Source organism: Stegodyphus dumicola, chromosome 6 (assembly GCF_044657685.1).
Source record: "Stegodyphus dumicola isolate Sdum_Otavi_A_Nest chromosome 6, ASM4465768v1".
NCBI classification, from domain to species: Eukaryota; Metazoa; Arthropoda; class Arachnida; order Araneae; family Eresidae; genus Stegodyphus; species Stegodyphus dumicola.
Genome location: NC_140773.1, coordinates 98,714,633 through 98,730,529, shown reverse-complemented (window position 1 = coordinate 98,730,529; position 15,897 = coordinate 98,714,633). Strand labels below are relative to the sequence as shown.

General features: G+C 32.2%; 2 protein-coding genes across 4 annotated transcripts in view; one reads left to right on the top strand and one right to left on the bottom strand.

The window, feature by feature from the left end:
• Nucleotides 1-15,897, bottom strand: part of LOC118184206 (colorectal mutant cancer protein) — a 310,438-nt gene that overhangs the window by 83,716 nt on the left and 210,825 nt on the right. The gene's annotated exons all lie outside the window — the stretch shown is intronic.
• The window catches only part of LOC118184405 (uncharacterized), a 37,677-nt gene that overhangs the window by 20,444 nt on the left and 1,336 nt on the right, over nucleotides 1-15,897 (top strand). For both annotated transcript variants that reach the window (XM_035354164.2, XM_035354100.2), the window contains one exon: nucleotides 3,219-3,331. In XM_035354164.2, coding sequence (XP_035210055.1) covers nucleotides 3,219-3,331 — 113 coding nt within the window. The remainder of the gene's footprint in view (nucleotides 1-3,218; nucleotides 3,332-15,897) is intronic.

Here is a 15,897-nt window from a genome sequence, read left to right as displayed (position 1 = left end):
TTGCATAGAAATGGTATTGGGATAATTCATTTAAAATAGAAAATTTCTGGTACTGTAATATATATGTAAACTATTATTAGCCCAAAAGGTCTATTAGTCACGAAAGATGATTTTGCGTTGTTTCACTTTTCATTCGATTCTGTTGCCATTCGGCTAAATGTAAGATATTTATCTTTCAAACTGAATCTGCCTATTGTGGATTACCAGACTAAGCTATCTAAAAGCAATATATGCAGTTCTTAAAAATATTCTTTAAGAACATTTTTTAATTTTGAATCGGTTTGATTAAATTATAAAAGTGCATTTAATTCATGATCTAATTAAAAATATTCAATATTTTCATTGAATGACGTTATATATTTTTTATTACTTAGTTCATATTTTGCAAAACTTTGTAATGAATTTTTCAGCACAAAAACTCAACGATTTGAAAGCAAGAAGTAGCAAGACCGTTTAGAATAAAAGAATTTTATCTCCAGCGCGAAACTATTTATCGGAAATTCTAAAGATATGCTGTTTTTAAACATTTTGTGATTTTGCTATTGAATTAAATTTTATGTGGCGAAAGAGCAAAGAACGTGATATTTTATTACTAAAGATACCCCTAACATCAATAATAAAAAGATATAAAAAAAGGTTTTTTGAATCATCTCGCTAATAAACCTGAACATGATAAAATAAACTGGAAAAAGACTAAACAAAAAATGTATGCAGACACTTTAACACTGCTTTGAGAACTATAAATATATGCTGCTACGCTGCTTTTGAAATTTCTGTGATTTTGCTGTTGAATTGTATATTGTGTAAGCGCGAAGAAAATGATGCTTAATGATAGAGCTAAAAAGAGGGGTTAGCAAGAGTGCAAGAGCCAGACTGGCAGACTGCGTGTTCAGCGAAAGTGTAAAAAATTCTGAAAAAAACCTTTTTGCGCGATCATTAAAATCTGAATCCCTTCGCATTTTTTTGTTACTGTTTCTATGAATTACAATTAAGACTAAGTACCTCCATGTCACTCAATCTTTAGTGCGATATAACTTCACGCTGAGCGAGCATCATCAACAAAAGTCTCAACTCTACGCCTTTTCTATAGTTATCCACTTATCTTTGAGGTTTTCAGAAAATATAAAAACCTTGAAAGTGAGGGGAAACTCGTTGCACGCATTCAATTTGATTTCTGCTCACTAAGATCTTCCCGCAACAGCCCTAATTACTGCGCCTATCTGTCATTATATAAAGAAGCTGCGAGGATCGATTCAATTTGGATGAAGTATTGTGTTGTCACTGCAGACACATTGTACAAAACATCACAAATTGATTTGCGTGAAAGGGAATTAAAAATTGAATTTACTCAGAAAAAAAAATAATAAATAAGTAATGAAACCAACTTAAAAAATTAACTAAAATAAACCAATTTAAAATAAATCCAACTTAAAGAAAACTATTGTAGCAAAAAAAAAAAAAAAAAAAAAAAAAAAAAAAAAAAAACCACACCACCATATCCTATGTTTCTATACCTGGACTGGGCATACTTGAGGGGGAAAGGAAAGAGGAAATCAAAAAAAAACATTCTAATTTTTCTATAATTTTACATCTTTTATATTATTATCGCATTTTAGAATTCAGAAACCTTAAGATCATCGAAAAACTTATTTCAAAATTTTTTTATTCTTAAAAATAATATTTATAAATCAAATTAATAGTGATAATTAATTACAAAACGTGTGTTTCTAAAAGATCATCTTGATCAATGACTGTAGAACATACCTGAATGTCTGAAATAACTTCTTGAAGATTAGAACAATTGTTAAGAATTTATTTTTAAATAAAGGATTCTTTTGTTTAGCATGTTTAATTAATAGCCTGAAATAAATCCGTGCTAGTTCAATTCTAATGCGTATAAAATATTGTAAATTTTTTCAACTATTTCTCACTATTCCATTTTATATTCCACTATTATTAGTTGTAAAAAATGAAATGAAAATAAAATTAAATGCACAAAAAGAAAAAATAAATGTAAAAAGAAAAAATCTGAAAGCTTTCAGATTTTACATTACGCCCAAATGGACTTTTTTTAACCTTTTGTGCGTTACCTTTATTTATTAAATGTTCTTTGTTCTTTATTAAATGTTCTTAAACAATAAAATTCAATTCAACAGAAATATCGCAAAATAATTTTAAAATGAGCATATCATTAGAATTATTAGAATTTCCGATACACTAGTCTCGCACGATGGAGATAAAAATGGGTTTTTTTTACGTACACTGTTGCCATTACTCGCTTTGAAATCATTGAGTTTCTTAATCAAAAATTCATAAATGCTTTACAAAATATGAAATAGATAAGAAAACAAATTCCAAATTTAGGAATATATGCTTATATTCGGGTACAGACGTATGTTATTAAAAATTTGATGGCTCTAGGTACCGTTGTTTTATCACAGTGCGAGAAACATACATACATTTGTGAAGATTCTTCATTATTTAATTTCTTTAAATATAACACAGGCGATAATATTTGGAGGCAACAATTTGAAAAGTGAACCGACATTTAAAGTTTTCAAAGCAAAATGCGAAAACAAAATTAATAGCCCTTCTGGGTTAACGTCCTTTGAGCTAATAAATAAATAATAAAACAGGAAAAACCAGATATCTGTACTTATGCATTATTATTCCATGTATGTTAATTACCCAATGTTTACTTTCATGCTTCACATAAATAACCTCTGTTCGTTGGCAACACGTTTTTGAAATTATCTTCCTTAAAATTCGGCCAAATTCGTGCTTTTCAAAAATAGTGTATGATGAGCATACTGTGTGTCATGAGCAAATTTATACTGTGTGGCTTTCATGATAAATAACTATACGAAATAAGCACTTCAGCTGATCTAATGATATTCTGAACCGCTGTATTTTATTTTGAAACATCATTATGCACCCAAAAAGTACTGAAGTGTTAAAAGAAACTTGCCAGCAGGAAATGTGGAAAAACTGGAAAAACAAAGCAATTATAGTAGTAAATTGAAAATTTACCTTTTATTAATAATTTTCTGAAATAACGTAATTCTCGAGAAAAGGATACTCGCTTAAAGTAGAAAATTTCAAAATCTGGATTTTCTACAAGAAACGTAATTAAACTCAAATATCTTTACTGTTTCTTTATGCTGAAAAAGCACACAAATTGAATTTCTCTTTATTAAAAACGGTTTGGTTTTTTGTAGCATTCAACTTACATGGCACAAATTATTTTTCATCAGCTGTGTTTAGTGGACTTAGTTTGACATGTGGTCTTCAGCTCTACCTTACAGCACAGTGGTATCAAGATGCTTTACAAGTAAGTCAGATCTCATCTTTTTAGAAATTCTAAATAACAGAAGTAAGTATTGCAATTTGTTAATTTAAGGTGAATATGAAGTATCCTCCTCAATCAAATACGAGCATAGCTAAAACATAGTCTAGAGACTGGCAAAGATATTTTTAACGAGAAATGCGAAAAATCAACCACGTCGTTGCCGGGATTCGAACCATGGATCTTCCATTTGCTAGTTGGACGAGCTAGCCATTTACACCACAAGAACACGGAACGGAGAATGCGATTATTCCTACGTATGCAATTTTTATTCCAAATATGACATTCTCAGATGGGCTTGTAAAAAAATATTTAAAAAAAAAAGAAGGAAACAGCTTCATTGTACTATTAGTTTAAGGAGAAATTGGATATGCTGAAAAAGCAGCCTTATATTGGCGAAATTTGACATGAAACAAATTACATCAAATCAGTCCTGCTTCCGAATTCCTACTTTTAAAGCAGTCCAAAATAACAAAAATTATTCTAAAATTGAGTTTTATAGCTAATTAAAATGTATAATGAAACAAATGTGTAATCAAATTAAGCTTTACAAGATCTTTACAGTTTTAGCCCAAACATTTCGATTGAATTTCATAGCAGTAATAAATTACCAGTTTTGGTTTCATTTTTTGACTGAAATATTCTCCTAACATAAAAATATTATTTAAATAAAATATATCTGTTGAGTAATTTTACTTTTCAGTCATCCCACAGCTCCCAGACGTTGATCAGGAATGAAAATGAAAGTTGTAAAGTATATTCTGAATGTAATTTGACTTCGGGATTAATTTGACTAATTCGGTATGGGACTGAAAAATAGAGTACTACGTACGGTACTCATGATTTTCACGACCCCCATTTTCAAAACGGCACAAAATTTAAATTACTCGCTTATAGTTTGTGACTACTATATCGCCGCGATTGCTTTTAATATGGCATCAAAAGTCTTATCTCTCTTAGAGGATTCCCATCACATGAATTCCAAAAAGTACGTCTCTAGATTATGTCCTGCCGTACCCCTTTGCATTTTGTGGGCCCCCGTTGCTGGATCAAAAAAAAAAAAAAATCAAATTTGTGATTTATAGTTAAATGGCTGTAACCAGGCTTTTAAGCTCTTCTGTTATGTGGCTCGCCAACAATCTGAATATATTGTCGATCGTTCCTCTACGTGATCTACAATCGTTGATATCAGCGTGTTTGCTTCCCGATTTGGAACCTGAATAAAAAAGTTGTCGCTACTTTCACGGCATAACCCGCCGAATACACCTGCTGTGTAAGTACCCCACCAGCGTTGTTTTTTCGCCAATCGAATAACATTTCGTCAATGTAGACTACTTTTCCAGAGCCACCTATTCATCCTTTAAGCTGTCGAAGTAAATCTAGCGAACAAACCTCCTTCTTAACCAGTTAACTGTGATTGACGAGTATACTCGTCATGGAGAAGCGGCACGATTTTGTGTATTGACGAGTATACTCGTCATGCGTGTATTGAAATGGAAAGATAAGAGTGAGGTTTATTTAATAAGTACTGTACATAATGACAACGTAATAGAAACAGAGAAAAGAAAAATAATAACAAAAAAACCGGAGCTAGTGATTGATTATAATAAAAAAAATGGGTGGAGTGCATATGAGCGATGGAATTATCATAGCGTACTCCACAGCAAGAAAACGACTTGAAAAGTACTACAAAAAGATATTTCTCCATAATGTTTATCCATTATGTATATTATTTCTTAGACATTATGTATCTGAATGCATTCGTATTATATAAAAAAAATGGAACATTATCGTGTATCAACTTTTTGCTCAAATTTATTTTTGCTCAAAGACACTTTTGCGACGTATCCAATATAAAGAAATCAATACAAACTCGGCCATTTAGACCTAATATAAGCCAATTAGGCGGGAATTATGTTCCGGATTATATACCCAGAACATCGAAAGAAAAACAACCCTACGCGAAGATGTTTGCATTCCTACAAACGTAGGATCAGGAAGGAATTGCGTTACTGATGTTCGATTTGCAAAGTCCCATTGTGTATAGTACCCTGTTTCGCTGAATATCACTCCACAGCAGGAATTTAAATTCTTACTTTTATATTTATAATATTTAATTTAATTTATTGCGTTTTTAGTTTAATATGAATGTAATATATGCTTATGTTAACCAAATAAGTAAATATTAGTAATAAAATTTTCAGTTTTATAAAATAAACCCATCTTTTTCATCAAATATCTTACCAGCGCAACTTACTCTATGATTGACGAATATACTTGTCATGGCTCGATTCTGGCGACACAAAACGGTGCGCACTCTTAAACGAGGGCGCCACAGTTAACTGGTTAAAACTGTTCCAATCAATTCGTGGTATTTTGACACATGTTGAGATGTTTATCGCAGCGCCTGAGCGACGTTAGTTCCTCTGCCCAACAGCAGATGAAACTCAACATAGTTAAATGGTATTCTGGAACCACTGAACCAGTTTGTCGGATCGAATGCTTTTTTTTTTACAACTTTTCACCTTACGCCTCCACATACTTTCGTTTACACATACTTTCATTTCGCAGCCATTTACGCATATTCGATTGCGAAGTAACATATCTCTTAAAACAGATGTGCCAGATGCATCGGGTTGGCTAAAAGTTATCGCCAAAAATTTTTGAGGAGAAAACCGTGTTTTCGTAGGCGCTGCTAGGCTTAAAGTATGAAATGTAAACAAAACTGAGAACGCAGAGATTAGTGACGTCATAAAAGGGTGGAACTAAGACTTTGAAGTAACAAAGTATTCTTAAATTTTATATTACGCGTAATTTAGTATTTTCTACTGAAAAGGACAATAATAATTTGTTTATTATTGCAAAATAACACTGACATCTTTATTTTGAATTAACAATTAAGCTTTGGTTTTACTTAAAGTAAGTATAATAAATTCTTTATTTAAAATTACCATTATAGAATAATTTACTTGCACCATTTATAAAAACGGTAAACAACATTCTTCTCTCGCATATTTATGTTTTAAATAGCTTTAATGTTTTCAAATTTTTTAGCTTCAGCATTAATACAAATAAGAACACTTTTTTCTAAATTTAAATTTACGTCGCACAGCTCTTCAATTCTATCATTTTCACAAATGATTTTATTGCTACACAGCTTCCTAATCACTTATATTTAATAAGTAAATAATATTCATTACCTTATAAAAATTTTACGAAATGACTCTATAAATAAAAAGAAGAAAAGAATTTTTTAAGTCAAATGAACATAATACATAGCTTTGACTTTACTATTTCCCAGATTCCTAAAGTATGTTATACTTCCTTTGCGCATATTAATATTCCATACATCAATAATTGGCAAATATCTAATTTTTCTTTAATAAAAACCATAAATCTGGAACAATACGCAATCTTTTAAATAGGAAATATAATAATAATGTGATATAAACTATAATAAGTGTGATTACAATAACAAACAATATGTACTAAAATAATGCAAAAGTTACCTATCGAATGCAAGTTAGCAATTTTCGTGAGTCTTTAAAGATCGTCAAACTGTATATTTATCTCAAGTCGGAAACATTATCAACATACCAAAGGAAAACAAAGAAAAATCCCAATTTAAAATAGTAGCCAAGGTAAATTGCCCTTTCAAAATTTTTCTACAGATCCGCACATATCCCATCTGAAACATTATTTTTCTTCTCAAGTTTCATTTAGGCTTCACACTTCTCACATCTTAAGTCCGATTTCAAATATCTGAAATCTCACAAACGACGGGGGAAAAATAAATAAAAGAAAAAAAGAAAAACAAAACAAAAACAAAAAAAAAAAAAAAGAAAAGAAAAATAGAAAGCTTTCAGATTTTATATTACGTCCAATACGTCTTGCGTGTTACCTTTATTTATTAAATATCATGTTCTTCGCACTTAAACCACATAAAATTCAATTCAACAGCAATATCGCAAAATATTTAAAAACAGTCAAACTGCATATCTATAGAATTTCTGATACACAATCTCGCGCGCTGGATATAAGAATGTTTTTTTTTTTCGTACAGTGTTGCCATTGCTCGCCATTTTTAATCAAAAATTCGTTAAAGTTTTACGAAATATGAAATAGACAATTAAAAAAATCCAAAATTCCTAATTCGGGTTTCCATGTATCCATATTCGACTGGAGGACTACGTTATTCAAAACTGGATGGCTCTAGGTACAGTTGTTTTTTTTACAATGCCAGAAACATTCATGCATTCAGGCAAATTCTTCATTATTTAGTTTCTTTAAATATAATACATGGCGATAATATTTGATGGCAATAGTTTGAAAAGTGAATCAACGCAGAAAATGAATCAACGTAAAATGCCAAAACAAAATTAACAACCGTTCTGGGCTAATAAAAAACACTTTTGGAAAAGGTTATTCGCACGTGAAAATCCATACACAAATGCGTCATTAATAATACCATAAGAATCAAAATCTCTACAAGATCTCATGGGTGTACTCCAGCTGCGCGGATGAACCCCCCCCCATCGTCCTGATATAGTCCAACTGCGCGAATCAAAATTTCCTTCCCCCCGTTGCCTACAGGGTTAAAATTTGACTTTTCGAAGCCTGTTGTAGCCAAGAGAAAAATAAAAATAAAGAAATAGAATAACATATCACAATAACACGTAAAGAATATCTAACAAGCAGAATAATTACTTGAATAGCAGTAATAAATGCGAGAGCTAACAAAGAAAATAAAAGGTATTGCTAAACATAACATATTAGCATTACAAACATCTTTCATTAATTACAATATTAGAGGAAAGAGTATTACAATAATATCATGAATCAAATACTTGTAAAGCATACCAATTATATTTTTTATAAATTACATCAATAATATCAAGATGTCTGAAACAGACTGGAAAATTTAATATAGTTCACTGGCGTGCAAAAGATTATTAAGTATCAAAGTGTGTTAAAGTGTGCTATAAATATTTTTTGTTAATTAAAGTAATCATGTAAATATTCGCAGAAATTAATAGTTAAATTAAAAAGAAGCTTAGCATGAAATCTATTATAATAACATTAGTATGCATTTGGAACTCTGACGTATAAATTGTAAATAAATTTAAATTATTATGCTAAGAAGTTTTTCCTAAAATTTATCTAGAAGAAAAGAATTAGATGAACAGTACTGCAAATTAATATAATCAATCAGGCCTCTCAATAAATAAAAACTTTTTTTAAAAACTAAAAATTAAAAATTGGGATGCAAAAGTTTGTGTAATATACTTAGAAATACCTGAACATATAATTAATCAAAACCGTATAATTAAATTAATAACAAACTAATTAACAGCAACATTAAGCTTAATTTCATTCAAACTAAAACAAGCAATCGATCAGGAGCTCCGCATAACTGAAGTTTAATTGCTATTTTACGTAGATTTCCGTATAAAATAAATATCTGCACTTGTGAAACAAGTGAATAATATACTGATAGTCCACAGGAACTAAAATACAGTGGTTAAAAAATATAACTACTTGTCAGAAGGTATGCAAAGTTACCATAGCTACAGAAATTGAATGATTACAGAAAACTCATTAAGTTAATCTACAGTGTGAAAAGAAAATTCTGGAATGTTAAGAAAATGAGATGGAGAAATAATCTTTAATTTATTAATATCCATATAAACTTTATGCTTTTGGAAAAGGTTACATATAATTTGGACCGAGATATCAATCATCGAATCCGAGTTAATTTCTTTCCTTATTTTTTTCTTATTAGAGGGATTTGTAAAAAGATATGCTAAGGTAAAGGTGAAAATTTTTGCAATATTCTTAAAGAATAAATTTTAAAAATATTTTTGCTTCATGAACTGAAATTTTTACGATTCATTTTTACACAGTAAATAAGTACAAAAAAAGAATGAGCTGGGGGATCTCTGGGATTAGAAACTCGGGTCGAACTACCAATGTTTAGTGACTTTTCCGCTTGATCATAAGATCTTTGGAAATTAGGCTGAACAATATATTAAAGAAAATAGAAGATACAGCACACGTAAGAACAAAAGTTGGCTGAATTAGAGATTTACATGTTTGGTGAATGTGTCAAACTTATTTGTATGCCATTATGAAATATTAGGAACGTAGCATAAAAGCATCAGTGAAGAAGGCAATGACAATTTAAATCATTGTAATCTAAATGTATAAAATTATCAATATCTGCTATTAATTTCAATACTGCTGAAAAAATTTAAAATGAATTCTATTATAAATTACATGAACGTGTTGCATTATAAATTACAACTGTTAGAAATATTATTAGCGTGATTTAGCGACCATCTTTGTTAACAAATAATTCAGTCTGAAGCTAGGTTAGAAAAAAAGCTGCATGCTGAAGATTAAGCTTTACCAAGGTGTTGGAAACATCTTCTGTTAACTAGAGTTATGATAAAGAATTTGTAAAAATTATCATTTAAATATAAATTGGCATAATTACAAGAAAATAGAGGCTTGCAGTCTCAATAAAATGAACCATTAATGGCGACAAATGACTAATGGCGATAAATGACTTTTTGTAGCACCCAATTTTCTTGGAAATTCAAGTTCTTAGAAAGAGGGAACAGGAAAATGTCGCGCAGTTTGTCTATTAGATAAGAGGGGAGGGAGATCTTCGATCAAATTCCGCGCAGTTCGTACACTACCAGACCTCATATTTATCATGCAAGACAAAATATCGCGAAATTTGGCGGCAGGTACGTCTGACCTTTTTTAATTTTCTGAAGGGAGTTTAAAGCCCCATGTTAAGTAATTATCTGCGCTTACGTTTGAAATTAATCGGAAGCCGTAAAAAACGTGACAAAAGTCAATTTCAAAGGACAACAAAAAACTATCTCATTCCTCACAGGAATGCCAGAAGATGTTTAAAGCGCTTTGTGGATCCTAGTTACATACATCTCATCACTTTTTGTTTTTACTTCTGACATTCTTGTGAGCAATGGGATAATTTTCTTTTTTGGTAGCTTGTGTAAAGTTTGACTTTTTCCCATAGCATCTTTTTACATCTTCCAATTCAAATAATCTTCCCATTCTACAATTGTTTTGAAAATGAATCTAAAAATTGTGAAGAAAAACTGAACCGAAAATGTGTTACTCAATTTTTGCCACAAACTATGTTGTATAAAATGTGCCTCAAGATTGAAAAGTTTAATTGTGTACTTCATTTTACTCAATTTCATTTGCATCTTCACAGTAAATACAAATGTACTATTAAAATGCGAATTAAAGAGTCTGTTCTAAAATCGCTTTTAATCAAAAGCAGATTCAAGGTTTTTTTTTTTTTTAATTATAAACGTCTAATATTAAATAATGTTATCCTCCCAGCCCTGTTTTTATTATTATTATTATAAGATTTAAGATTCGAAAACCTTTCAAGATTCAGATTTATCTTCCTGTAATTTTTTACTTAAACTCTTATTCAGATCATATCAGTCTTGTACCCACATATTAATATTAAAAAAAATCTGATGTGTACACCACATAACTTCCTTGAACGAAATATTAAATTATGCGCATTTTTTCCTGCATTTCATTTAAACTTATTGAATTGAATTAAATCTACTTCGGTCGGTAGCGAATAAACCACAATAGAATAAATGCGCTTTTTAAAAATTCACTATATTTATTTACCATAGCGATACTCTGGCGCTAGGTTCCCTTAACAGCGTTACATCTCATTCATTTCGTAACTCAGAATGCAAAAAAAAAATATATATATATATATATTATCTGAAGAATTATCTAATATTTGCTATATGTTCTATTCAAATACTATATTAAATCTAAAACGATATATCAAAGAAATTAAACAATAAAAAATAAACAATTTTTCACAGATGATTCATCGTTGCTTATCTAATGCGCATGCGCTACTCGTAAACATTCTGCTCTGTCCGAAACAGACTGACAGCAGTATTTTCTGCTAATATGAAACACTAGCTTTCTCCGCGAACGGGCTGGCTGCATGGGTGTTTTCGTGGTTTTCCCAATGTGTAACGTGTATACGAGCCAGTTTCCCTTAGAAAGTCCTCCACCAAGGCATCCCTCCCCTTAGGCAGATAACCCTAGTGTGCTTTGCCGTAATTAAATATACCACCACACCACTAGCTTTCTCGAATTTCATTAGAGATGTATTTCTCATTCAATTAATGCAGTTCTGACTTCGCGAGAAGGCAAAAATAATAAAAACACAAAATATCTTCATTAAAAATTTAAAGAAACAAAAAAACATAAAACACCAAATACAGTTTATTTATTTATTTATTTATTTATTTATTTTTATTTACAATTAAAATTACAATTTCTATTCAAAAACAAGCAATTCGGCCAGTGGGGAAAAAGACAGATTTTTTTTGGTGCACAAAACTAAAAGTTTACTTTTGGTCTCACTTGGCAAAAAGGCACTGAAGGAGTAGAAACTGGTTTAGTTAATTGCGGACGCTATGCAAGTCAATGTATGGGATACTTTAATAATTTAATGATAATTCCAGGATGAATTAAGCCTAATTTAATTCGCAATGACAAAAGATGACGTTACTTTGTTATTGAGAAGCTTAATCCACTAATTTCTCAAGAAAAATCACGTGCCTTAATTATCCACAAATCCTCACAAAAGATAACAAAACTTCCAAGATTCGAAATAGAAGGAATTAAAATAAAATTTGTTAACTCCCTAAAATACCTGGATGTCATCATTGATAAAAAAAAACTTAACTTTATAGACCATCTAGACTACATTAAAAGCAAGATCTCCAAAATAGCAACCAATCTAAAGCGAATGAGTGGAATAGGATGGGGAAATGAGCAGACCAATCCAACACCTCATCTACCATACAGTAATCGAGAAGATTTCCCTATACGGAGCAGCCATATGGGCAGAACCAATGACAAAAAAGAAAGCAAAAAAAGCTTCATACAATCCAGCGACCCTTCCTTCTTAACTATACAGGACGCTACAGAACAACATCAAATGCGGCACTCTTCCAAATCGCCAACAGCACTCCACTTTTTATACGCGCTGAACAAGAATTCCATAAGACAACAGTACTACAACTACGAAAGAAGAGCAATTACAAATCATTAGAACTTTTAGCATAGAATTACGAGACACCGGCACACCCATATGAACACCCCCCCCAGGAAAGAAAAATATCACATTAAGCATGAAAAAGAAGTAAGCGAAAAGAAATTCCCCAACTCTTTACAGACGGTTCCGGCCTAGAACAAGGTAAAGGCAGCGCAATCAAAATCTACCTAGATCCCATTTCGACAACAGAACAGAAGTTCCACCTAGATCAACAAAATACTGTATTCCAAGCGGAATCAGTAGCGCTCCTTGAAGCAATAAAATACAGCATTACAAACTCCCTAAAAGCAGTACATATCTTTACAGACAGTCTTTCAGCGATGCATGCCATCGCAAACCCGCGCCACCGATCAAAATTAATTCAGGAGATTACAGAAAGAACTTCAGCATCACAAAATCAACACTTCTTTCTCACTCGGCTGAAGGCACATGCAGGGACAAAAGGCAACGAGGAGGCTGACATCCTAGCCAAAGAAGCAGCTAGGGGTCAAAATGCATAAAATTTATCAGTACCATGGCTTGCCTCGCACCATAAAAAAATATTAACCATCAAATCTAAAGCTGAATGGCAGAACTGGTGGGACAACGCCGAACAAGGAAGAAGGACTTATCAGTTATTCACAAAAGTAGGCACAGCTCCCAGTTTAATAACTAGAGAAATAACGTGATTCTTATCGGGGCATGGCCCTTTTCCCACGTACTTCTATGCAAAGAAACTAGCAACTTCAGATCAATGTGCATGTGGAGAAAGAGGCAGCCCCAATAATTATATATTCAAATGCCCCCTTACAGCTGAACATCATCTAAAAGTCCGGAATTCAGAGAGTGAAGTGACTCCCTTTATTAGATATGCTATCAAGAACATCCATCTCCGAAAAAAAATCATAATTATAAAGAACTTCCTGTTCACAAGAGGCACTGAGGTATGCAGCACATCCTAGAATAATATAACAAAGCTATTACTTAAAACATAGTATGCAAGCAGACCTGGAGCTGTCCTCCACAGCATGTAAGTGCATAAGGCACCAACTGTAAAAACAGCAATGTATATTAAAGGAAAAAAGAAAGGCACTGCCCGCGGTCTGGTAAAATACAAAGCATTGCAAGCAACTCCTGGCAGGATCCCCTGTAAGTCTTGTGGGGTGTAATTTATCTGCATATCTAGTGTGGCTGGACAATACCCACATTGCCAATGGTTAAACAATGGCCAATGGTTAAACATCACATTTCTCCACATCCATATCCATATCGGAAAAAATAACTACCTGACTCAAATTACTCTTCTGTGCGCTTAATTGATTTAGAGCAATAAATATAGCCTCAACTTCACCACTATCTCTTCCCACTGCCTCATAGAATGCAAAATGGTTACACTAGATTTTTGCACCAACTCCAAAACCTCGTTCAATCATGGATTCATCAGTGTAAACATGGGTCCAGAGGTTACTAGGATATCTTCTCTCAATAGTTTCATAAGCAATGGCTCTCTGATCCGGGCAGCGAGCATCTCATTCTTATTTTCTCGTCACGTTCAAGATATACACAAAAGTCACCGTAGTCAAGAGGACACAAAGGTACAGTCATTATATTCATTTTTCGGACAAGGTCTAGGTCTTCTGCTATTTGATAACCAATTTGATTGAAATCCACTTCACTCTTTAAATATCTATTATTGTTGAAATTGTAATTCCTCCAATATTTATTATTTGGGGGGCTGCAAAGTTTTTTAAACAAAATTTCAGCATTTTTATGAACGTCATGCATGACAAGAGAAATATCGGTTAGCGCTTCAATAGCCGCTATTGGGGTTGATTTAAAAGCACTTGTTATTAGACGAAGAGACTGGCTTTGTAATTTTGCCAAAATGTCGACTGTACAGATGGAAGCAGTCACCAAAACTTCATTAGAGTAATAAAATAATGATTGAATGTACATTTTATACGTATTTATTACAGTTTCTCTGTTACACCCCCATCGGCAGCCCGCCAGCCGTTTCAAAATTGGAAATCTCCTTTCAGACTTTCCCTTTATATAAGAAGTATGTTAATTCCAATTCAGACGTAAATCAAGTTTGCATCCCAAATAGGTAACGTTATTACTAACAGAGATTACTTCATCTCGATAAAGAAGGAAGGGTAAAAAGTATTGCCTAGTCAAGGTAAAATACTGACAATTAGTTTTGACCAAAATTAAAATCACATTATTTCTGCACCAAAAGTCCAATCTCCCCAAAGCATCACCGAGATTAACATTGAAGCTTTGCTTTCAATTCTTCGGAGCACAGCTCCAGAAGACTAGATCGTCAGCGAACAGTGTAGTCTTAACTGTAAGGTCAGACATCAGAATATCAGGCAAATCATTTATATAAATGTTAAATAATAAGGGGCTCACTACAGTGCCCTCAGGGAGACCAGTTTTTGTCTGTCTAAAAAGGAACATGCTCTGGCCATAAAGAATCCTAATAAATCAATAAGCTTTAAGTGACAAATTCTGTCACAGGCGGATTTAAAGTCCACAAAAACTGCCATGGTGGACTTATGTTTATCTAGCGAGTCCTTTACGTCTTGACTAAAGTAGATAACTTGCTGACCTGTACAGCTACACGTTCTAAAACCGGCCTGTGCTGGAGATAATAGATTATTATACTCCAAAAACCAACTCAACCTTGTTGTAATCATGCACTCCATTACTTTAGCCAAGATACAAGTACCGGTTCTCGTCCGATCACAGGTCATGGAAATAGGTCTGTAACTGTTAATTTGATCACTAGGTTTATTCTTCTTTAATATAGGAATAACAGTAGCTTTCAGCCAGTGGCGTAGCAAAGGGGGGGGCAAAGGGGTCTATCATGCCCCGGGCACCACTCCCAGAGGGGTGCCAAATGGTCCCCAAGACAAACAAGATTTTCCAGGAAATTTCGATTTTCATTTTGATCGGTTTCTGGGAAATAAATTTTAAATTAATAATTACTGTATTATATCTTATTATTTCCTTTCTTGATTTGTCTGATAAAATATTTTATAAATAATGTTTGCGGTAAATCAGTCAAATATCTCCGTATGCAAAAAGTTCCTTATGAACACTTTACTTATCTAAACTAGTAAAATATTTTTATTTTTTTAAACAAAATGAACGTACAGCTCATGCTAGTTATTTTAAAATAACAAACCATACACTGTAGTCTTTTATTCTATTATAAGCCCTTCAAATTTGAACTATTATTAATTCAGCCACCAAACTGTAATAATCAACTAATAATCGACATAAAAAGAAATAAATATTATGTGCCTTTATTCGATTCCACTCCTGATGATCAAGAACAAATATTGCAATTCTTTGGGCATATAGATATTGATGTTACTACCAGAGAAAATTTTCTGTCAAAGACCTTTTTGGGGGATTTAATTGA